The sequence below is a fragment of the Penicillium psychrofluorescens genome, assembly GCF_964197705.1.
Source record: "Penicillium psychrofluorescens genome assembly, chromosome: 4".
In the NCBI taxonomy this organism is placed as follows: domain Eukaryota; kingdom Fungi; phylum Ascomycota; class Eurotiomycetes; order Eurotiales; family Aspergillaceae; genus Penicillium; species Penicillium psychrofluorescens.
In genome coordinates, this window is record NC_133442.1 from 3,692,775 (window position 1) to 3,715,415 (window position 22,641).

The window sequence follows — 22,641 nt, forward strand, 5'->3', positions numbered from 1 at the left end:
ATGTTAGGAAGTCTTCCCATCGGCCCTACTATTGGAATATACCTACTGGAGCGAGTTTGTTGCATTTGAACCTCGTGAGCAGAGACATATGCCCGGCTGCATTGCCTATCCCTGCCCACCACCTTCAGCACCAACGGGCAAATTCAAATCGACCACCCAAGGCGCATTCCTCGGTTTATACTGCACAGTATTAATGCTCGCGTTAACAAAAAGCGTCTCCTCCCCAAACCTAAGCGGCGTTCCCCCCTCAGCACTCAGATCACAAAACGCGCCCCGCCTCTCCAGCACGTCCTCAGGATCGGTCTTCACATCCTCAAGCCTCACTCCCCTCTTCGCGGCGGCATCCCACGTCCCGCGTGCGGCGCCATACGCTTCATGTATATGCCCAAAGACGTGCAGTCGTGGCCGCGCGCGCTCTGCCGCGCGGAGCAGATGTGTGCATCCGACTCTTCCTCCGTGGATCACTTTATCAAGGATACCCAGTGGTGGGCCGTGTGTGATCATCATGTCGACGGCGGGATGGTTGGGGACTGGGTTTGCTGGTTGCTGCGCAGAACCGGGGACGAGAGGCGGGTTGAATCTGTCTTCCTCGCGTTCGTATGCGAATGCCCAGCGACAGAATTCGGGTTGATATGGTGAGGCGTAGACGGTGAAGGTGGCACCATTCGAAAGCGTGAATGTGTATGTCCCTTCCTCCAGGTAGCGGATCCCAGCTGCTTGCGCCGAGGCATTGGTGTATAGATCCTTGGCGCGCTGGACGTATGCTTTGAGCGCTGCTTCGCTTGGCGGCACGCCTTTTTTCATTCGAATCGTAGATCTTGGGTCCTCGTCTGGTAGAATCTCCTGGCCACCCAGCGGCTCGGGGCGCTGGTGCCGTCGCCACCCGTAGCTGGTGAAGTACTCTTCATCCAGGCTCATGTCGTGGTTGCCGGCGATGACAAGTTTCAGTTCTGCGTCTGCTTCCTTGAGCATCGCGACCATTTGCTCATGCTCGCCGTGATACCCGACTTTGGTCAGATCGCCCGCATGTAACAGGATGTCGGCTTTTGGCAGTGGTTGCCGGTACGGGTTGGAGGTGTTGAGCGGTGCATTGGGGGCGCAGGTGTGTGTGTCTGAGATGATGCAGATGCGGGTCTTGATCATCTTGACTCTCTTGCGTTGTTGGAAGAGTGAGGTTGTAGTGAGGTGGGAGGGGCAGGCGGAGGAGTTGCATGCCTACCAGGGTTGATATGGACAGCAGCCTGACAAACCAAGCCAGTACTAAACCACCGGGAATGAGGCTCAACTGAAACGTACATGAAAGATATACAATACTACGATCAGAGGAATACATCGCACACACGAATCATTTTAAGGAATCATTTCCATGGAATTGACGGCTCAGAGCTCTACAGACATTGCATCCGTGCCCAGATCATAAGAAGTTTTCTGGCAAACATAGCTTGAAACTCCGATTTACCACCCGTGCAACCACCACCTAAGAAACCGCACACCACAACCGAGAAGCATTTTTTGATATTTTTATGTTTACTTCCGGATGGCACGCTGGTAGAAGGCCAGCTCCTCGCCCTCGAGGATGTAGCCGTCAACACGGCCGGACTGACCGGGACGCGAAGCGACAACGGCGTACAGACGACCAGACTCAAACTGGCGCTCGATGGCGCCCTCGACCTTGCCCACGGCAGCGAAGCGAGCCGCCTGCTTCTTAGCGACGGACTGGCTCTTCTTCTCCTCGGGGGCGTCGGTCTTGGCCTGGCGCCGGCGGCCGATACCCTGGCCGTAGTGGGCCTCGTACCATTGCCGGAAGGGGGCGGCGTCGATCTGCACGACGGCCGAGCGGGTCAGGGTGTTGGTGCGCACCAGCTCGTTGTTCGACGGGTGGTACGAGACACCGATCACGCGGGTCTTGCGGGACACGCCCTCGGATCCCCACGAGAAGTTGCCGGATTCCAGGCGCAGGGCACGGAACTTGCGGTTGCCGCCACGGGTGCGGACCAGGTGGATGCGCTTGGTGCCGATACGGGTGTTGGCGGGCTGGCGGCCCTTCTCGAAGGCCCTATTTGAATGAAGTCAGAAATCTGTCCGACAATATTCTCTCTCCCTCGTCTAGGGTATCAACAAGGTGCATACCTCTTCTTGCGGTAGTAGGCACGCTTGGCACCGGTGGCCGAGCGCTTGTGGCGAGAGTCGCGGGAGATACCCATGTTTGCTGTTGATGGAGGGGTCTTTGGGACAATTCAAAATTAGCAAGCAGTCCGAGGTGGTTGTGACAATCCTGAACAGAGTCCTCTCTCTTCTGATTCGAGCGAGTGTGAAGCAATTTTCGGGTTTCGGGTCGAGCGAAAAATCCCTGGCGATGGCGATGGCGACAGGAGAAACACACAACGAGGGGAAAAAAAAAGAAAAGAATCCTCTTGTCCCTTGTTGATGCAGTCGAGTGCGAAGATCCCCCTTTTGGTCCTTCTCCTCTTTGTCCAGGTGCGTGGTTGTGCGTTGGGTGTTGAATTTGACGGTGCGTTTGATCGAATAACAGGAATTGGACCACGAAGCGAAATTGTGCGACTCGACGAAGCAGAAGAGAAGGCGCTGTTCAGGATATCATGAGAAAAAACCAACTTACCTCTTGCTCAGCAGCCCTTCACCAAGGTAAGTTGTCGAATGGGGGAAGTGGTTGGTCGTGGAGTCTCGGTCGGATTTTCGTGTGTTGCTCGCTTGTGTGCGGTGCCCTATACGCTAGACCCGATAGGGTTAGGCGACGGACTACGGTCATGTGAGGTCATGTGATACATCTGTGTTATGGTCACGTGTCGGTGGTTTATTCTTCAGTCAGGCAGGCGTTCAGACAAAGGAATCTCTGGTGGTCTACTCTATGCCTATAGACCTATGGACACCCTTCACTCCGCCTTGTTCTTCGCCCGCTCCTCCTTGACGATCTGATTGATCCGTGACCACGACCCGAACCCCTCCACTAAGCACGACGCCACCCACTTACACCACGTTCCCGACAAGACCGGAACCCCCAGCGGTCGCAGCCGGAACCAGGCCAACAACGCCGTCTCGAGGATGTGAATACCCACGACACCCGGAAACAGATAGGGCTGGACGTTATAGGTGAAGTGCGCCAGGTCCGGCACGTACTTGTAGCCCAGGTACTCGTAGGCCCAGGCGCCGGGGAGGAGATTGTCGCGCGAGTAGCAGCTGGCGACGAAGAAGAAGCACAAGAAGAAGATGACGGCATGCGCGCCGCGCGGACCCCGGTATTCGGTTAGGGTGACATCGCTGCGGCCCAGGCGCCGTAGGCTCTCCTTGTGCAGGGCGACCATGCGGGCGCGCGACTCGGACAGGTCTTTCATCGGGGGCTCCAGGGGGACGACGTAGCGGGTGCCGTGGGCGCGGATGATCATGTTTGAGGCGGTGAGGTTCTCCAGGATGGCCGGGTGTGATGCCCGGGCGGACACGCCATTGTAGGCTTGTAGGAAGAGGGAGAGCGAGTCCGCGTGGTCGGCGTTCATGTGCTTGATGATGTTGTTGGCCATGGTGGGCGGTATATACTATAATATGGATTGTATGGTCGTCGAGGGTCCATTCACGGTTGTGTTTACAGGAGAAAGGGACCTACGGTAGGTGTTGCGCTTACGAAAAAAAAGCGAAGTCCAGTTCCGGCCGAGCCTCGGCTCCGATGGGGCCTGATCACCGCCATGTGTGATTGCTCAATGGATAGACGATAGTAGTACAGGACTCGAGTGCAACCGCATGACATTATGAAAAAAGACTCTATCAGGCGACAAATCGTGACGACATGAAAGGGATAAGAGCGAAAGAAAACAACCAAAGATAAATAAATAAATCAAGCCCTAACACAGGATCAAAGAATCAACTCCTAATCTTGTCTGAGCATGGCATTCACAGTGAAGGGACGGGTGGCAAGGGAAAAACAAAAAAAGAGAACTTACATGAGTGCAATGGTCAAATCGCCGTGAATGCGAGCCTTCAGCTCGATCTCAATCTCAAGATTCAGCTCCAGCCTCAACTTCATGCCCTCCTCATCGAGCATACTCTTCTCCTCCTTCTGCGGCGCCTCATTCATCCCGCCGGAGATCTGGCCCATCTGCATCCCGCGCTGCTGCATGTAGGGCTGCATGGACTTGCCCTGGACCACATCGTCCCCGTCATCGGAGTAATCATCATCGTCGTCGTATTCGTCCGAAGCATAGTCATCTTCATCGGAGTAGACTTCCTCGTTCTTGGCCTTTTGCAATGGCCGGCGCCGCCGTTGGTTGTTGTTCTTCTGCGGCGCTTCTTCTTCCTCGTCGTAGTCGTCAGCACTATCGTAGTCTTCCTCACCGGACGAGTAGTCTGCGTCGTCCGGCACCTGGAATTGCTTCTGCTTGTCTTGGGTCTTTTCGGCGGTGGCCATGAGTGCGGTTGATGGAAGAGGTAGGAGGTTGGATGGGGACTACCACTACCGGCGGACAGGAATAGTAATACTATATCTAGAAGGCTGAAAAAAAGATGGGGCAAAAGTACTCCTGGAAAAGTGACGCAGTGGCGGCCGAGAGCAAACAAGTTTACCGGGCGAGAAGTGGACCGACTCGAACCGTGGGTGCCTTTGGCGGGACCTGTGGCTGGGATCCAGGAGACACTGTCCGTCCTTGCAAGAATTTTCCGAGTGGCGTCATTGCACTACGTCGAGTTAATCTATTTCATCGCAGTAGCGTCGGCGGGGCGGGACACTGATTGGAGTCTGACGGGGATCCGCCAGTAGCTACGCTTGTTTGCCGATCCAACGGTGGCCCGGTTAGGCTTATTCGTGAAACCCCGCCAAACGTCATATCCCTTCATCTCCGGAGAGGTCCAGGTACCGACCATCCATGGACCGAATGGTGAGCCACAATGTGCCCTGACGTCGGAGGCGAATCCAGATGCCCGGTTTTCGCAACGGCACTGACGATATAAACGGTGAAACACGCATACATCATCGCCCCTTAATAACGCTTCTTAACCCAAGGTACCTTCTCCGCTCGCTCATATTATTATCCCCTCCCCTCTCCGTACCTTTGTTAGTTCTTTTCCTCTTTTTCTCTTTCCACTATGGCCGATTCCCAGACTACCACACCCAACAAGCCGAAGCCTCCCAAGTTGGGCAAGAAGAATACTCCCGCCAAGCAAGAGCAGACCCCGCCGCCGTCGGAGAAGCAGGAAGAAGAAACCGGGTCTGACGCCGAGAACAAAGAAAACGACGAGCCTGCCCAGCAAGAGCCAGACGCGGAGCAAGAAGGGCAAGAAAACGGCGCTCAGGAGGAACAAGCTGAACCGGAACCTGAGCCTGAGCCTGAGCCTCAACCCCAAAAAGAACGTCGTCGCCGTCGCCGTCCCCGTCCCCAAGAATCAGACGTGGAATCCGTCAAACGCAGCGACATGGACGACTCCCAGCCGCAGCAACAACGCCAGCGCACGCGCCGCACGCGCCAGGCCCAGCAGCAGCAGGGCCAGGGCCAATCCGACGGCGGTCCGCTCGGCGGCCTCGGCGGCGCGGATCAGGCCGGTCAAATGGTGCAAAACACAGCTGGTAATGCCGTGAATGGGGCGACTGACAGCGCGGGCAAGGCCGTTGGTGGCATCCTAGGTGGTGCCCAAAACGAAGCCAAGGGAGAGGACGATGGTGGGCGCGATGAGCAATTGCGTCTCCGATTGGATCTGAACTTGGATATTGAGATTCAGTTGAAGGCTAAGATCCATGGTGATCTAACGCTGGGTTTGCTGTCAGTATTTCCCTTTCCTTCCTTCCCTTCCAATCCATATATCAGACAATACCCTGTTACCATTTTTAATCTCCGCTTACTGGAACCTCACTGACTTGACGTATAGTAACTGATCGATCCTCTGCTGCAGAGGCTAAAGATCTAGCCTTTTTCATGATAACGTCCTCTCGACGACCACCTGTTGGGTTGACGACTAGTTAGTTATGGTTATGGTTATATTTATGTCTAAGCGGTGTCTAAGCGGTGCATGAGGCATGGCTTGAGGTTTTCTTTGCTCTGTTTTGATGTTTGTTTATTTCTTAGATCTGACTCGACATCCAAGACCTTTTGGTTTGTATAGTACAGTGCAGTTTTGCACACCGGATGGATTATGTGTCAATCCGGTGAATGAATTAATGCTTGGAATTGGTAACTACCTGTCTTCTTTGGATACCCAAGTCTTACGTAGACGTAGTACATACTTGAAGAGTAAAAGTCGACATTGGTTGTTTGTCAGGCGGATTGGAAACCCATCTGGAACAACCAGAGTATCCTATCCTTTTACTACATCTACATTGACAAGGACTAAAGTAGTAGAACACGCCAAGATCAGGCATGTATGGTGGTATGTGTGCTAGATGATACAGAACAGAGGGAAACAAAGTGCCTTCCAGCCAGATCCATCTATGGTGATCTTTGTACAACGAACAAACAAGCTATGCAGAAAAGGAAGCAGCAGGCAGTATTAACAAAGAACAAAGTCGTGCAGCTCATGAAAAGATGGAAAAAAAAAAGAAATTCCTTCTTGCAAAGAAAATGATATGTCGCCCGGGAAGAAAATCTCCCCGAAAACAAGCACGAATTACAGCCCGGCCACATACATCAGCCCATAGCCAATGGTGACAATCACCACAAAGGACATCAGACTCGATGGAATGCCCCGAGTGAGGAAGTGGCGGACTTGGAGGTATCGCTGGCCCGTCTGAGGGACCTCGGTCATGATAGCGGCTATAACAACTGGGTTAACGGGGACAAATGACAGAAAGAAATGGAGGAAAAGGAGCTCACTCATATTAGGGAAGCCGCTTGTGGGCAGGGCCATCGCCACGGAGCACATCAAGGCACTGGCCATGACGAGCAGGTTCGGGTGGGGATCTTCCATGCTGACGCCGACCTGGCGAACGAGCGGCAGGATAATCAGTGCGGCGACGGTGTGCGAGATGAAGGTGGCTATGACTAGGATCAGGGCTGAGAAGACGAGCAGCACGCTGTACAGGCTGAGATGTTCGACGCGCACGATGATGGCCGAGGCAATAGTGTGCAGCAACCCGGACGAGGTGACGGCCTTGCCCAGGCAGAGTCCGCCGGCGGCGAGGATGATGATGGTCCACAGGAAGTTGTTAAAGTCTTCCTTGTTGAGAATGCCAGTGCCGAAGAACAAGATCATGGGAATGATCGCGATGACGCCCATGTCCCCGAAGACATGCTCAAGTTGGTGGCTGGCGCACCAGAGGGCGATCGTGACCAGGGTCACCGCGCTAACGAAATACTGAACGCCGGTGAAACGATCCTTGACGGGTCGAATGGGAATGATGGTAGCGTTGCGGCCAGGGTGGAAGGTCGCCAACAGCAGGCCCCAGATGAGCAGGATCGAGATGATGCAGACGGGCAGAGAGATGAAGAACCAGGTGCCCCAGCTGATGCTTGGGTACATGTTCTGCAGCGCGATGATATTCTGTGGCGAGGCGATCGGAGAAGCAGCGCCACCGACATTGGCAGCGAGCGCAATTCCCAACACGAGCGATTTGGCAAAGTTCGACTCGGGGGGCATGTTGCGCAGGAGAGGCTGGATGATCGAGTAGCACAGCACAGGGGACGCGACGTTGCTGATCCACATGCTCAGGAACATGCTCACAAACATGTTGGTAAGAAGGACGACGTGTGGCTTGGATCCGGCCTTGCTCAGGACGAACATGGCCATGCGACGCGCGATGTCATACTTCGACAGTGCAGCCGCAATAGTGAACCCACCAAGCAGGAGCATAATCACCGGAGTCCACATGGCCGAAAACACCATGCCCACAGCCTCATGGGGGCCCAGCCGCTTGTGCGGCTTGTCGTCCGATCGGACGATACCCAGGATCACGGTCAGGAATGGGATCAAGAGAGACGTCACGAAGAGAGGAATGGCCTCGGTGGCCCAGAGCATACTGACGAGAACGAGCATGGCCAGGCAGTTCTGCTGTTCGGGGGTGTCCATCACTGGGACCGCCAGCAAGGCGCCGAACACAGCAACTGTGAAGATCAGAGTACCGAAGCTCAGGCCGCAAAGCCAAAGCGGGAAATGGAAGCGCCCGAGAGGAGTCGCAACCTGCATGGTGCGAATCTCCTGCTTGTCTCCTTGGCGGCGCGCGGTAGCCGGGTCCTCATCGCCACCCAGCAGAGTACGACGGATACCCACGTTGGCAGCCTGGGCGCGACGCTCGATCTCGATCATCTCGCGCCAGACCGTGTTGCGCTCCCATACGACATGCTCACGCAGGTGCAGACGCAGCTCGCGACTGGCCAGCCCACGGTTGCCCTTAGTGACGGCGTCGGCGTAGATGCCCTCGACCTTCTCGATGGTGTTGTCAACGGAAGCCATGGTGCTTTCAGTGAAGGGAGCCGCGGGATACACAACCGAGTTAAGGTACTCGCGTCGAAGGTTGCGGTACAGAGTCTTGTCGTACTTCTTCAGAGCTTTGGCGAAGCCGGTCTTGTTGAGTTCGATGAAGGAGCGAAGTTCGCAGAGGGAAACGTAGCATTCGATGAGGCGCTTTTTAAGGGAAACACCAGCGTTGTACAAGGCAAAAAGGGTTTGGTCGCCAGAAGAGAAATCTTGTGGGCCACGGCTGGAGGCTGCGCCAAAGAAAGCGGAATCTGCTAGGTCATGTCCATCCTCTAGATTGGTCGACTCGCCATCAGTCGATTGCCTCGCTCGCTGCCTAGGAGTAAACGTCGGCGAGTGCTCTTCATCAGTATCGTCTTCACTGATTGCGCTAGACCGCCGGTGATGACCAAACCCGAAGTTCTGGAAGATACTTCCTGTACCCTGGCGGGAGCTCGAGCTCATCGTTCGTGCCTTGATGACGGTCTCACTCACGGGATCCATGTTGACCCCATCAGTTTCTGACAGGTAGATAGCGGCTTCCCGCATCAACTGATCTGTAGTCTCAAATATCTCTGCCTGCTTCTGCTGATAGAAGGTACAGATCTTATCCATTTCTCCATCGAGCGCCCGTTTGAAGATGGCATCCGGGTTGCTCACCGAACCTAGCAGCGGAGAGGACTCAACATCAGCAGCGCCATCCGCTCGGTTGACCTGCTTCTCAAGTGTGTAGATCCTACAGGGCAAGTTCTACCGTCAGCACATGTTTGTTCGGCTAGCACTGTGCAATGTGACATGTCCGCACAAGAGAAGAAAATACTTACAACTTCTTGAGATTGCTATACGCAATGTAATTGGAACTCCAATCCGGCACCGCATTGAACTGAATGCTGTGAGAGAACTTCATCTCGGCGGTAGCTTCTTGTTCTTGTCCAACAATGCGGTTCTGAGCGCGACGTCGAAGGGCCTCTGTCCAGAACCAGAGTCGTGTGAAGCGGGAACCCTGCCGGTGGCGCTGTTCTGGCGGGGAGTCGCTCTTCTCCCACTCGGTGTCTAGCCCTGAACCAAGCCTTGCTAGTGACTGTGAGCTGGCAGCGGGCTCAAAGGGCCACGCAGCACGGCTAGCTGATCTGGTGCGGGCAGATTCTTGGGGAGGTGGGTTGAAATCGGCGAGTTCGATGGAATCACGAGCTGGGGTGGGAGCAGCCACCGTCGTGGAAGAAAGGCCGGGAAGAGGTCGGCCACGGTCATCCAAGGAGTGGTAGGGAACGATCTTCGATTGAAGTGAGAGGGTGGGATGTGCGGATAGGATGGAATGCGACTAGAGGAAAAGAACAGGTCAGCTGGCCCCCATGCGCGGGTTGCACTGATGGTCAGGCTGGACTGACAGGCGCAAAGGGCACAGCTCGGTGTGGTCTGGTAGGCACAGGATGATATGCTCCGTGACTTTGGTCACTCGATGATGCTCAGGAGCCCGTTACGCGATCAGAACTGGTGGGCTTAGCTAATGCACCTATCACGGGATACGCAAATCTAAGCAGGGGGACTCCCACGTTCGGGATAGTTCGATCTAGAATAAGTAAGACATGGCGCTGTAATTAACTAGAGAGAGGAATAGTAGTGGTATACAGTGGGTTATGAGTTTACGAGTATACAACTGTGAAAAAAGAATTCTTCTCCATTGTCAGGCTAGAGAAATAGATATACAGATGCAACAAGGGCTCACAACAAAGACCCTAACCGAACCCAAACAGAATGAAACCCCCAAGAAAATCACCGCCGACGGGGAGCAAGTCCCAGATTCGCCCGACCGGCAATACCCAGCTTATGCTGCTGGTCCCGACGCTCCCAGACACCACTGCGGCCCTCAGCGACAGCCAATAGCTCATTAGCAATCCGCTGAGCCACATGAGTGTCCCGGCGCTTGTCAGAGGCATCAATGATCCATTTGATAGCCGACCGGCGGCGCTGGCGCAGCGTCAGCGGGTGAGGGATTTGCACAGCGGTACCACCGCCGGTAAGACCCTTCTGCTGTCGAATACGGAAGAGAGGGGCCACCGAGTCGACAATCAAGGTCAAATAGAGCACAGGGTCGAGGGGCAGCTGGGGAGCGGGCGGTGCGCCGAGTAGACGCCGGCGAGCATTCACCTGGGGAGCGGGTGAGGTGCGGAGCTGGTCCAAAATGGAGGCCATGACCTTCTGCGCGCGACTCAGCTTGCCGTCCTCCATAATCATCTTGGTGAACTGCTCCTGCAGGGTATCGTAACGCTTCCGAAAATTGAGCGTCTTGGTATTGGCTGGGGACACGGGGTAATCGAACTTGAGGCCCGAGTGCCTCTCGGCTTCCAGCCCCGGGGCCTGCTCGGTGGCCTGCCCAATCATGCTGGCCACCATGGCAATGGACGGGTCCTCCCTAGCGGCGTTGGTCTCCTGAACATCCGGCAACCGGCTGCGCGCTGAGGTCGAGAATGAGCGCGAGCCGCCGTTCTTCTTAACCTGGTCCTGCATCACCTTGGGCATGTGCTTCATGGCCTCCTTGTCGCGGGAGAGGATCTGTTCAAAACAGCGCTATTAGCATATGTATACCTGTGGAAATGCGACCAGAAATCTGCTCACCTCAGAAACAGGCGTGCCCTGCTCCAACTCCGGACTCGCCGGCTGCCCATCACACCGCTTCTCCTTGTTCATGATCCGATCTATCTCCGCTGCCTCCTCGCTAACATCCGGCAGCGGGTCTTCCGAGGGACCCTTTGGTCTTTCTGGCAGATCCTCCGCGTCATTCCTCGACGAGTTCCATCGCTTCTGTAGGGGGGTCGTCGACTGTGCGGCACGGAATCGGGGGTGGATGGCGAGTTTCCGCGGAGAGGCGAGGGGCGGTTGGCGAAAGGCGGAGATCACCTTTTGAGCTGTGCAGAGATTGAACCGGGGTGGCATTGTGTGTAAACAGAACCCCTGAGACGCTGATGTGCTTTGCTTGCTGGTCGTGGAAATCAAGTTGTTGCGGCGGAGACCCTGCGATTTTCGGGCTGAGTCAGCAGTGCCAATCAAGCCTTTCGCTGTGAGGTCATGGACCGAACAAGCGGAGCGTCGCGTTCTGTGCGAATATTCGGATTCTCCGTACCATTGGGTCCTTCTACATATATTCTGTACTTAATGTGCATTCCTTCGTCTTCTTCACCTCGCTATGGCTTTCATTAGAGGACCAAAGTACACTTTTAATTGAAATGATGTAACAATCAGTGGTCCACGTTGAGGAACGCGCACCACCCTAATTTGAGGGATATACATGTTCACTCTTTTATTCTATGCCACACCATTAATTTATACGGCCAACATTTCTCAGCGTATCTTTGAGCTTCTCCACTTCGTCCTTTGCAACCATTTCACTCGAGGAAACAAGTGCGCTCGAGTGGAATACCCCTGCATGCGACTTTTCCCATAATAGCCCGACATTGTTAGATCTTACCCCGCCGCCGACGATGATACGAGGAAGTTCACTTGTTTCGGGAACACGAGATCTCATAGAGTCCAGCCGACGAGTGAGATCGGCTAGTTTTTCGGCACAGTCGATTGCCCTGTCGCCCGATGGACCTCCATTGGTAAGGATCGAGGAAAAGCCGCATTCCACTATATCGGCAAGTGCCGCATCCCATTGGACTTCCGGAATACAGTCGAAGGCACGGTGGAAAGTACATGGCCTGCCGTCTGCAAGCCGAACCAGTTCCTTGTTTCTCGCAAGATCAATACCTGAATATGAATCGTGGGGTTCGCCCTGCACCACAGGGTCGAGAATGCCAAACACAAATCCATCAGCCCCGAGGTTTTTCAGAAGGCTTAGAGTGGCTTTCATTGCTTCAAAGGACTCGCTGTCATAACAGAAGCTGTTTGCATGCGGTCGAATCATCACGTAGATAGGAATTGAAAGTTGAGATTTCAGCGCCGTCAGTGTTGCGGCATCTGGTGAGAGACCTCCAGCTCCATAATCCTTGCATAGCCTGGAAGCAAGTTAGTAAAAGCATTTCGTAAAGTATTCTTCAATGGATCGAATGCTCGCACAAAACTTTTGACAAGCTCTGTGCTTAATAATAACCGTGCGGCTATTTACAATTGTCCCGGCAAAAATGTAGAGACTTACTCAATTCGATCGGCCCCTCCATTCGCAGCAATAATTGCCGACTCCTGGTTAAAGCAGGCAATCTCCAGGAGAGGGCTCTCTTGAAAGGTGGATTGATCCATGGGCTTCAGAGGAGACCTAACGAAAAGCCGTGGTCGGGATTTGGGCGTGGGATAAAGCCAAAAAAAAAAAAAAAAAAATCCAACGGCGGGCAGGAAAAAGGACAATACGCGGGGACGATAAGCACTGACAGATGCGGGCAGGTGTTCCGAGGGTTTTGTTTCCTAGCGCAAGGCAAGGTGGTAGCGAGTGGAGCCACAGCCCCGTAGAGGCTCAATTTTCTGGGATGGGCTCATGTCCCAATTGACCCGAGGCTCGCCTGTGTAAAGACTTATCTATCGTTGCTATTCATTGGTTCAGTGGATCATTCAAGTTGTTGCTTCGGAGGCATTCTCTTTTCTTTCTACTGGTCCACCATTGAATGCCAGAAGGGACAAAACTTAATAGCCTCATTTCTAATATGTCTGGATATAGCGCCGAGCTGGATAGCTTCGTCGTGTATGTGCTTATAGCACAGATAAGAACATCCCTAGGACGAAAAGTTTCAGGCAACGATCTCACTGCCCGAAACCTTGGCTCTCGTCGGGTCCAGCTCAGCGATCAGCTGCTCCTCGATAATCGTGGTATCGATCTGTTTGTCACCATTCCGGATTCTCTCAATATCTGGCACAGAAGAATGCTTCTCGCCTTCAAACAACGCATCAATCTCCTCGAGGGTTTTCCCCTTGGTTTCCACCCAGTAATATGCCTAAAAGGGTCAGCATTGGAAGTGATATCACATAAAGCAAGCCTTACGATGAGACCCAGGATGACAACATCCCACGACGCGTTGATCACGTATATCTTCCATCCAATGTTGTTGATAGCAATTGGCATGATAAAGGTAAAGACGAGTCTATTGATGTTAGCGCGAATCATGACGCAGATGGACAGCACACATACGCAAAAGCGTTCAACACGAATGATGAAAATGCGACTCCATTGGCACGAATGGAGTAGTTCATAATCTCAGGCGGGTAAAGGTAAAGAAGCGGCGTCCACGCGATTGAATAAAATCCTTGAAACAGGAACATGACCGCAACATTTCCGTAAACGAGTGAGTTGGAGGCCCCGCTTGGGTTCGAAGCATACATCTTGGACAATCCACCAATGAGGAATAGACAGATGCTGAGAAGGGCCTGAGAGAGCATTGCAGTTGGTTTCCTTCCCCATTTAGCTATGAGGTGCGTTCCAACAAGGCAGCATACGAGGCACCAAGCATCTAAAACAACGTTCTGTTGCATTTTAGTCACATTCTGGAATTTGGTGGGTGTCAGGGGAGAACTTACTGCCTTGAGCTGATCGTTTCGGTTGGTGATGCCGGCCGTATCAAGCTCCGCGCCAAAGTAATACGATGCGATGATGTTGCCCGCAATACAGGAGAATGGCCCGGGCGACATGCCGATGAGAAGGCGCTTTCTCGCCGAGGGAGTTTTGAAAATTTCCATAGGGTTCATAGTATGCCCCTCCTCCTTTTCCCATTTTAATGTATCCACGATTTCCTTGAAGATCGCGAGAACGATAGGGTCGGAGACATCTCCATTGGCATTGGATTGCGCAACTGACAATCTGGCTTCCTCATATAGGCCCTGGTGAACAAGCCACCGAGGAGATTCGGGACTGTGGATTTATTAGTAGACTGACCAGGACGAAAATGAAGGAAGAAGCGGAACTGACATGAAAGGCAAAGTCAATATGCAAAGCAAGGAGAAAACCGCTTGGAAAAGGGAAGGTGCTCGCCAAGCCCATGTCGATTGCCATTGCCCTGTGCCGAGAGTGATACCGGCCGCAAGAAGCGCCCCAACACTGCGCTGTGCTTTAGTTTTCGTGACTTCCGATAGAGAATGACAGAGGCTTACTAGTAGAAGTCATTCAATAGTCCGACCCCCCATGCACGCCACCGGCTCGAGAATACTTCGGAGAGGTAAATCCCTCCAGCCACACCGGTGATTGCGCTTCCAAATCCAAGGATGATTCGGGCCACAACAAACATTGCAATGTCCTGTGCAGCGGTTTGAAGAATAATTCCAACAATCGTCCACACTGATCCCCAGAAGATTGCTGGGCGCCGACCCAATTTGTCTGTGATCACTCCAGCAACCAAGGGACCGATAGCTCCACCGATGTTCACCGATGCTGTATTGAGACCAGTCGTCACAGGATTCAAATTGAAATAGTCGGTATAGGATGCTAGGATATTGAGCCCGTTCAGCATAGATCCGTCATAACCACCCGTCTGGTCAGTGTTAGCGGTCACAGCATGAAGGAAAGTGGCGGGTCTTTGTGCCTACCGCAGATTGAACGATCGAGCAAATGAGCAACAGGAATGAGAGGGTCAAAGTAGACTCGGGCACCCATGCGGGCAGCCATGTTCCCGTTGCAGACCTCTTCAACATGGTGAATGCAGTTCTGTCAAACTTGACCAAGTCTCGCCCGCATCCAACCCGCCTATATATACACGTGGAGACCGGCTTTAGGGCTCCACCAAGTTGCTCTTGGGTAATAGGAGGGATGCAATCTGCCGATAGGAGCGTTCCATCGTGGGTCGGCCGATCGGCAAGGTTGCGTCCTGGGGAAAGGGCGGCACCTGACCTATCCCTAGTCAAATATGCTAGAAGTTGGGGATTGCTTTCTCAATTAGCAAGGCCCTCCCCGCTCTTGACACTAAGCCCTAACGCAGCCTACATCTATACATGTTGCGCAACGGTCTTCGGGCTGAGCCTCAAGAACGAGGTGGTCTTTTTTTTTTTAGTTGTCGGGGAGAAATAACCCGGATAACCAGAATTAACTCCGATAGCAAAAATTAACCCGGATAACAATAAACGAGACGCTAATTTCTCGGATGAGTTGCGGGGCGAGAGATAAGCGGGGTTAAAGTAGTTAGTCGGCGGCTCGAACCGACGTTGCATGGAGCTATCGGGGCGCTAGGCCATGTCAAGGCAAAGCCTTCGCCAGCCTCGGTGCAACCTGGGCCAATCCGCGTCGAGTTGCGCTTTTAAAGAACTGTGTAGAATCCCCAAGCTTCTTCCATTCCAGAAGCCGCGCAAAGAAGCCACCGCATACCATGGCAAGCCGTCCAGTCATCGCCATTGCGGGACTTGCCTGCGAGACCTCGGGGTTCTCTCCAGCCCGTACGCTCGCACCTGCATTCCATCCTCGACGCGGGACAGAGGTCATCGACAAGTATAGCTTCATCCACCCTGGCACACCCCTTGGCGAGGCGGCCGACTGGCGTGGCGCACTCATCGGGCATGCCCTTCCCGGAGGCATTGTCACTCGAGATGCATTCGAATCGCTTGCTGCGGAAATCATCACGCGGCTGACAGAGATATGCAACTCCACCGCCATACAGGGGCTTTGGTTCGATATCCATGGAGCGATGTGCGTGGAAGGCCTAGACGATGCTGAGGCTGAACTTCTCCGTCGAGTAAGACGAGTCATCGGCCAGCAGGTCATTGTGTCGGCGTCAATGGATCTTCATGGAAATGTCTCACGGGAGCTGGCACACCAAACAGACCTCATCACCTGCTACCGCATGGCACCCCATGAAGATGCGATGGACACTAAAGAGCGAGCCTGTCAAAACCTAGTCGATTTGCTGACTGCGGGGGGCTCATCACCAGCCCGTCCATTGAAGGCATGGGTTCCGATACCTATTCTACTTCCCGGAGAACAAACATCCACGCGGCTAGAGCCCGCCAAGGGACTCTACGGCCTTGTCCCCGAAGTTGAATCGATGCCCGGTGTCCTGGATGCTGCGATCTGGGTGGGGTATGCCTGGGCCGACGAGCCTCGCAACCATGCGGTCGTGATGGTGACGGGATGGGACACCGATGCGATCAATGCGGGTGCTCGAAAACTTGCAGACTTCTTCTGGGATAGCCGTGCGAGATTCGAATTCGTTGCACCGACTGGATCTCTCACGCAGTGTCTTGACACTGCTCTGAACTCGACCGCCCGGCCTTACTTCATCTCGGACTCTGGCGACAACCCTACAGCCGGCGGTGCGGGCGATGTTACCTGGAGCCTTGCGAGACTGCTTGAGCGGCCCGAATTTCAGCAGTCATCGGGCCCCAAAGTAATTTACGCCAGCATTCCGGGACCGCAAGCTATCGAGGAAATCCTCAAGGCAGGCATAGGGGCCACCGTCACCGTCACTGCTGGTGCACAGGTGGACAACCTCCACGAAGGCCCAATCAGCATGACAGGACGTGTTCATGCGATCAAACATGGAGACCGACATGCTGTCGTTGAAGCGGTGCTTCAGGTCGGCAGCGTGTATGTCATTGTCACCAGACTTCGCAAGCCTTACCACCTCGAGAAGGATTTCACCGAGCTCGATCTGAAACCTCGATCGGCCGATATTGTGATGGTCAAGATTGGGTATTTGGAGCCGGAGCTGTTCAATATGGCGACTGATTGGATGCTGGCTCTGACGCCCGGTGGTGTGGACCAGGATCTTCCTCGCCTTAATCATGAGCGCATTTCTCGCCCCATGTGGCCATTCGACAAAACCTTTGAGGAATCACCGGATCTGACGCCTCGCCTGATTCCATTCTCCAATGAGCCTCTCACATTAGAATAGATTTGATGTACAAGATAGATTATCTAGATAAAAGCAAAAAGAAGCATTGTATATTTCACATTTAGTTTGATTTGCATATTCTGAGCAATTGCGGATGCTACATCATGGCGACCTGTTGGATGTTCCCTTGTAAATAACAGCCACCATAATGGCTTCCGTATTAGGCTTGCACAATCAGAGGTGAAATCTGCTTTCAAGTTGTTTGGAAGTCCGATTGCCCAGAAAATAGTGAGTGGTTTCATTTAATCGTTAAACAAAAGTCGAAAAGCGTGTTACTATCGAACAGTAGAAATAATGGGTGTTCAAACAATGCTAATTATAGCCCCCCCCCCCCCCCCCCCCCCCCCCTCCGTTGGTCATCAACCTTGTGGAATCCAATCTTTGTAATACATCTCGCACTCTGTCGTCGGTAAGCTTCAATAAGCTCTCTGCATGATTCAGCAAGTTTCCGCGCTCCTTTGCCCTGTGGACCTCAAGGGGATCGCCCGCCTTAAGCAACTCTCTGTAGAATTGGCGCAAACTTATCATTGTCCTTGGATCTAGTTGCCGCGTGAAACCATACTCCTGAGCAGCTTCCTCAATTTTGGGAAATTCTCTTAACGGTGTATTGCCGTCCAAGGCTAGAAAGTGTTTAAGTCGCCAAACTGAAGGACGTAGTCCATGTTTTTCCACTGGAAAGGATATAAAATCTCTCAAATGAGGAAGTCCGGTGCTCTGCTTCAACCAAGATCCGGTGTCCCCGTCTGAATTATCACCAATGTGGTACTTGTCGAATATATGTGCCATGCTTCCATCTCGCCATGCCCGCCAAAACTCATCAAAGGAGCAGGTAGGTGAGCTGTAGGCTCTACTAGAAACGATCCCGAGACTTTTATCGTAGTCGCTGAAGAACTTTCCACCACAGATAAGTCTGCTATAGAGACCCCCCAGGGTCCTTTCGTGATGTTCATCGGTGCATAACGCAAAACCAAAGTCATACCACAAATCGAATTCCACCCAATTTGGGTTCGGGGTTAAGCTATCCAGAGCTAATGCGTAGAAAATGAAGCAATGACGTTTTTCTGTAGGCTCGAGCTTGAGGGGGTCCTTGTCGCGATCTTCTGACTCAAGGTGAGGCTTTGCAGCATCGAGAGCTCGCAGAATGGGATTTTTTTGGCCTAGGTGCCGAGGTATTGCCATTGAGTTGTTGAGAACATATTGATTTCGAAGAAACCACGGGAAGTATTGCCCTCGTCTGTGTTCGGGGATTTCAGAAAACTTCTCAATGATTTTTCTTGCAAGCACGCCTTTCTGTTGCCATTCGTTGAGGTTGACAGGGCTTATCTCTGGGTCCTGAAGGTAAAGAAGAAGACCCTTGTAAAGGCCTAGGAGATGGATTTCCCCCATCCAATGGTAACATCGGTTGAATCCAAATGCCTCACGGGTTTCTTCATCATTTGGAAGCTGATCCTTTATAACATCGTCAAAGAGTATGTCAGCTGTTGTTATTGGGCGAGCAGAGCACTTCGCAAGGTGGGCCAAAGACATGCGATCTTGGCATTTCTGTCTGCAAAACCAATCCCGGTTACAGTGCGCACACTGGCGATAGGTCTCTTGACCGCAGACTTTGCATTCATCCAGTGCTAGTATGGATTTTGGCATTATCACTGGGTGGATGTCTTGTTTTTGCTCAGGGAGAATTAGGTCACTAGCAGTGTCGAATCCGTCCTCGTTCAGCAAATTGTTACTGGACCATTGTTAGCAGATTCCTGAATTGGCAGCAGTGTGCTTCACCTTGATTCTTGAAAATTGACCTTGTCTCTAATGGCAAGTACTATGTTTTCACGTTGAGCTTGAAGATGCTGCGAGGCGAGCGGCATCGTGTAAGGACTACCAGAATGCTGCTCTATGGTCGCAAGCGAGGAGCACCCTACGGTAGACTCCTTTTCTGGTAGAAGTTTTTTGGTCTTTTTATCTTGGATAGAGTCCTTCAGATCCTCCCCGATGTCTTCAAGAATTTGGCCAAGACTCCTCCGTTTCTCTTCAGCAAGCCACGGAACTTCGGGGACAGTCCAGAGATCGTAGAGCTTACCGTGAGATCCCCTTGAGTTAAATTGCCCATACCTCTGAAGGAATTTGGAGCATAGAAAACAGCTTAGCTTACTGCAGCCCACATAGTTGAATGTGGATGCCCCTCTACAGTCATGTCGTGCTGCAGCTAACAGAACTTGGACTTCTGCGTGCACCTCAGAAACCGGCGATTTCAGGTTGTCGAAATCTTGGAGTAATTTTCTCTTTGTCCAAGGGTTCTTCTTTTTCTCAGTTGTGAAAATAGATTTCACAGTTCGTTCGTCCAAGTTAAGGCCTAGAGATGAAAAGGTCTTCGTAACTGACCAGTTATTGGCTGAGATCTCCTTTTTTGATTTGACTCTGCTAGCAGGCAGTATTGTCACTGGGAGAATCCGAAGGCCCTGAAAGTTCGAAAGTCTTTCTGCAGCTCGGATCAAAGTTTTGAAGCACGTATTGAGCCTGCCTAAAAAGCTAAGAGCATTTCTAAGTGGCCCCGCTCTAGAAATATTGTGCGTAATACCCTCAAAATCGTGGTCATTGTAAGTGCAGCAGATGTTATAAGCGCTGTGAACTGCTTCCTCGAGACCACCCTGTGTTGACAAACGTGATATATCGTTTACTAAAGCTCGGAAATCCTCAAGGTCCGAGAGAAGGGACGATAAGTGATCATGCAATTCTGAAGCCAAATCACCGGGGGCGCGTAAGCTAGTCTTCTTCAGAGCTTGCCTAGCCTCGATAAGATAGAGTTTTATCCGGGGCTTGTACCACTGTATTAACGATGTCCAAAGATTTTGCTTAATACAGGAAGAGATAGCATCTCCAAAATGCTTTTATTAGCTCGTCATTTTGTAAAACAGAAGGGAGATCAGAGGACCGACCATGGCGATTAAGCCTAGAGATGGCTCGCAGGTTTGACGTAATGGTCTCTAGCATTTCCACAATCATGCCCTTTTTATGGAGTTCAGTGTTCCTTGCCACTAGAATATCGACTCTATCCGGCCACTCGATCATTAATGATGATGTGACATGGTAGCCTCCTCTCTTATTGGCAACAAATTCGGATAGTCTATCGAGAAAAGCTCTTTTTAGTTTGTCCTCGTTGAACCGGGACAATATGTTCACTTTGACAGAGTCGCTATTATCTGGGTCAGAAAGCTCCATTTGCTCGTCAACTATCTCAGTGAAATCGGAGGTTCCTTCAATTTGCCTACCACTTTTTAGCAGTAGGAGTTTTGCGTAGGCTTCGAACCTGGACTTATCCCACCCGCCTAGCCCCGATAGAACCGAGACACTCATATCTGCAAGTAATCGAGAAAATAGATGAGACACTTGAATAATACTAACTATCCGCACTTGTATTAGGGAGTGGTCAGTTCGGCGCATTGTCGGTGGAGGGGATTCTTTTCACGTGGTCTGTGCCGGCCCAACGGCCTACTCAAACTGCGTCGGGCATCAATACTCCAGACGATTTCAGCTCAGTTCGTCTATCTCGAGCTTCTTTCCCTGGTAAAAACAGCCCTTGTGGGCATCTGTGCCGCCAGAGACTGAAACGGCGCCGTATCGTAAATTGATCAATGAATTCTATTTTTGGGGAGAGTATTGATCGGAACATAGACACATGAAATTCAATGAAAGCACAATACATATACATAACTCAGAAACAATGATTCATAGGTACAATGGACAAAATGCTGTCATCAACCCGACACGGTCACTGCCCAGCAGAACCCCATGGCTCCCCACACACCCGAAAAAAAAAAGAGAAAGAGCTTCAGTTGAACAGCCAGTTCAGCTGGCCAACAGTATCCGTAGCATCATCGGGGTAGACGTAGAAGGCCAGCGCCAGAATCAGGTACATGCCCAAGCACATCCCCCCTTCCAGATAGTTGGATTTACCATCCTGGATAAGGAACGTAACCACCAGCCCAGCAATAAAGAACGCAACCGTCTCGAAGATCTGGAAATGCAGTGTCATGTTAATATTCATGATCCAGCCCAAGATGACCAGGAAGGGAGTGACGAAGAGGGCGATCTGCAAGCTGCTGCCGATAGCGACGCCAATGGCCAGGTCCATCTTGTTCTTGTAGGCGACGACGACGGCGGTGACGTGCTCGGCCGCGTTGCCCACGATGGGGATCAGGACCAACCCGATAAACGTCTTGCTCATACCGGTCTTCTCCACGATGCTGTCGATGCTGCCGACCAGGTAGTCCGCGCAGACGGCTACCAGGATGGTCACGAGGATCAATGCCACGGTGGCGGCTAGAGGGCTTAGGATCCGGTGCTCTTCTTCTTCGGCGTCGGAGCCGTCGGCATTCTCGGTGTCGCTCTCGTTAGCCTCTTCGAAGAGATGGGAGTGCGAGCGCAGCTGGAAGTAGAGGTACATCACGTAGAGGACGAGCAGGATGACGGCCGTGCCGTGCGAGAGAATCAGGATGTTCTTCTCGGCGCTGGACTTGGAGTGGGACAGGGCGGCGTAGAGGGTGGCCGGGATGATCAGCGAGGCGGACGCGATGGTCATCAGCGACGACATGGTTGACGCCACCGTGCTGTTGAAGCTCTGCTCGGGGTAGCGGAGCCCGCCAATGAAGAAGCAGCAGCCTAGCACTAGCAGGATGTTGGACAGGATGCTGCCGAGCATGCTGGCCTGGACCACGCGGATCTGGTGGTCCTTGAGGGCAATGATGCTGACAATCAATTCCACGGCGTTCCCGAACGTCGCATTCATCAGACCGCCCAGAGCTTGCCCCATCACCGCCGCCAGCTCCTCGGTAGCGAAGCTGAGCAGCGAAGCAAGGGGGATAATCGCAAAGAAATTCAGAGTGAAGACAGCCGCGGGGTCCCAGTGCAGGGCGCCCGCGATGATGCCCAAGGGAACAAAGACGAGCAGGAGGTTCACATAGTCCCGGACGAGAGTCAGCCAGGTCAGACGGACGACCATCGTGGGCCAGCGGGCCCAGGTCCGACTGTCCTGGGGATGATGATGATGCTGGCCATGATCGGTATGCTCATGGCCCGAGAGACCCGAGAGGGAACGGGGCGTGCTGCTGTTGCTACCCAGCAGAGCGGTGCGCTCCCCGGATACGTTCTTGCTAGAGGACATTGTCCGTCCCGGACCGGAGCTGTAGCTTCGATACTGCGAGCGGAAACTGGGCGAGGAAGCTGTGCACGCGACACGATTAGTCGAATTGCCGGGCCACGGAGAATGAAGCTAGGAGCAACTGGGGGGAAGAGAGTGACTAGGTACTCACTCATGGCTGCCAAGCTCTTTCGGTCGTTTTCTTGGGAAATTCACTAGCCACGGATCCGTGGAAACAGTTGCAACAGGCGAGGGATCCGGGAACTTGGGCGTGTCAGAGAAGATGTGGAGGGCCCACTGTTCTGGGGGACGTGGTTGGCTACATGC

The 22,641-nt window shown here is 52.9% G+C and overlaps 10 protein-coding genes across 10 annotated transcripts; 2 read left to right on the forward strand and 8 right to left on the reverse strand.

The window, feature by feature from the left end:
- Positions 1 to 105: 105 nt before the first annotated feature.
- On the reverse strand, positions 106 to 1,143 carry PFLUO_LOCUS7041 (uncharacterized protein; the record flags this gene model as incomplete). Its single annotated transcript, XM_073784640.1, has 1 exon — positions 106 to 1,143. One exon carries the CDS (start codon positions 1,141 to 1,143, stop codon positions 106 to 108), a length of 1,038 nt encoding a protein of 345 aa, XP_073641076.1.
- A 384-nt stretch (positions 1,144 to 1,527) lies between these two features.
- PFLUO_LOCUS7042 (ribosomal protein S8A) lies at positions 1,528 to 2,204 on the reverse strand (the record flags this gene model as incomplete). The annotated part of the gene is made up of 2 exons (XM_073784641.1): positions 1,528 to 2,056; positions 2,131 to 2,204. 2 exons carry the CDS (start codon positions 2,202 to 2,204, stop codon positions 1,528 to 1,530), a joined length of 603 nt encoding a protein of 200 aa, XP_073641077.1.
- A 690-nt stretch (positions 2,205 to 2,894) lies between these two features.
- PFLUO_LOCUS7043 (uncharacterized protein) lies at positions 2,895 to 3,536 on the reverse strand (the record flags this gene model as incomplete). Its single annotated transcript, XM_073784642.1, has 1 exon — positions 2,895 to 3,536. One exon carries the CDS (start codon positions 3,534 to 3,536, stop codon positions 2,895 to 2,897), a length of 642 nt encoding a protein of 213 aa, XP_073641078.1.
- Positions 3,537 to 3,949: 413 nt separating this feature from the next.
- PFLUO_LOCUS7044 (uncharacterized protein) lies at positions 3,950 to 4,417 on the reverse strand (the record flags this gene model as incomplete). Its single annotated transcript, XM_073784644.1, has 1 exon — positions 3,950 to 4,417. The coding sequence occupies one exon, from the start codon at positions 4,415 to 4,417 to the stop codon at positions 3,950 to 3,952; it is 468 nt and encodes a 155-aa protein (XP_073641079.1).
- Positions 4,418 to 5,091: 674 nt separating this feature from the next.
- Positions 5,092 to 5,875, forward strand: PFLUO_LOCUS7045 (uncharacterized protein; the record flags this gene model as incomplete). Its single annotated transcript, XM_073784645.1, has 2 exons — positions 5,092 to 5,762; positions 5,869 to 5,875. 2 exons carry the CDS (start codon positions 5,092 to 5,094, stop codon positions 5,873 to 5,875), a joined length of 678 nt encoding a protein of 225 aa, XP_073641080.1.
- Positions 5,876 to 6,603: 728 nt separating this feature from the next.
- On the reverse strand, positions 6,604 to 9,639 carry PFLUO_LOCUS7046 (low-affinity phosphate transporter; the record flags this gene model as incomplete). The annotated part of the gene is made up of 3 exons (XM_073784646.1): positions 6,604 to 9,124; positions 9,213 to 9,509; positions 9,599 to 9,639. The coding sequence occupies 3 exons, from the start codon at positions 9,637 to 9,639 to the stop codon at positions 6,604 to 6,606; spliced, it is 2,859 nt and encodes a 952-aa protein (XP_073641081.1).
- A 522-nt stretch (positions 9,640 to 10,161) lies between these two features.
- Positions 10,162 to 11,322, reverse strand: PFLUO_LOCUS7047 (uncharacterized protein; the record flags this gene model as incomplete). The annotated part of the gene is made up of 2 exons (XM_073784647.1): positions 10,162 to 10,941; positions 11,005 to 11,322. The coding sequence occupies 2 exons, from the start codon at positions 11,320 to 11,322 to the stop codon at positions 10,162 to 10,164; spliced, it is 1,098 nt and encodes a 365-aa protein (XP_073641082.1).
- Positions 11,323 to 13,106: 1,784 nt separating this feature from the next.
- Positions 13,107 to 14,997, reverse strand: PFLUO_LOCUS7048 (uncharacterized protein; the record flags this gene model as incomplete). Its single annotated transcript, XM_073784648.1, has 7 exons — positions 13,107 to 13,310; positions 13,358 to 13,457; positions 13,505 to 13,740; positions 13,891 to 14,221; positions 14,279 to 14,407; positions 14,461 to 14,837; positions 14,893 to 14,997. The coding sequence occupies 7 exons, from the start codon at positions 14,995 to 14,997 to the stop codon at positions 13,107 to 13,109; spliced, it is 1,482 nt and encodes a 493-aa protein (XP_073641083.1).
- A 668-nt stretch (positions 14,998 to 15,665) lies between these two features.
- On the forward strand, positions 15,666 to 17,186 carry PFLUO_LOCUS7049 (uncharacterized protein; the record flags this gene model as incomplete). Its single annotated transcript, XM_073784649.1, has 1 exon — positions 15,666 to 17,186. One exon carries the CDS (start codon positions 15,666 to 15,668, stop codon positions 17,184 to 17,186), a length of 1,521 nt encoding a protein of 506 aa, XP_073641084.1.
- A 3,820-nt stretch (positions 17,187 to 21,006) lies between these two features.
- On the reverse strand, positions 21,007 to 22,490 carry PFLUO_LOCUS7050 (Vacuolar calcium ion transporter; the record flags this gene model as incomplete). The annotated part of the gene is made up of 2 exons (XM_073784650.1): positions 21,007 to 22,397; positions 22,487 to 22,490. 2 exons carry the CDS (start codon positions 22,488 to 22,490, stop codon positions 21,007 to 21,009), a joined length of 1,395 nt encoding a protein of 464 aa, XP_073641085.1.
- Positions 22,491 to 22,641: the final 151 nt, after the last annotated feature.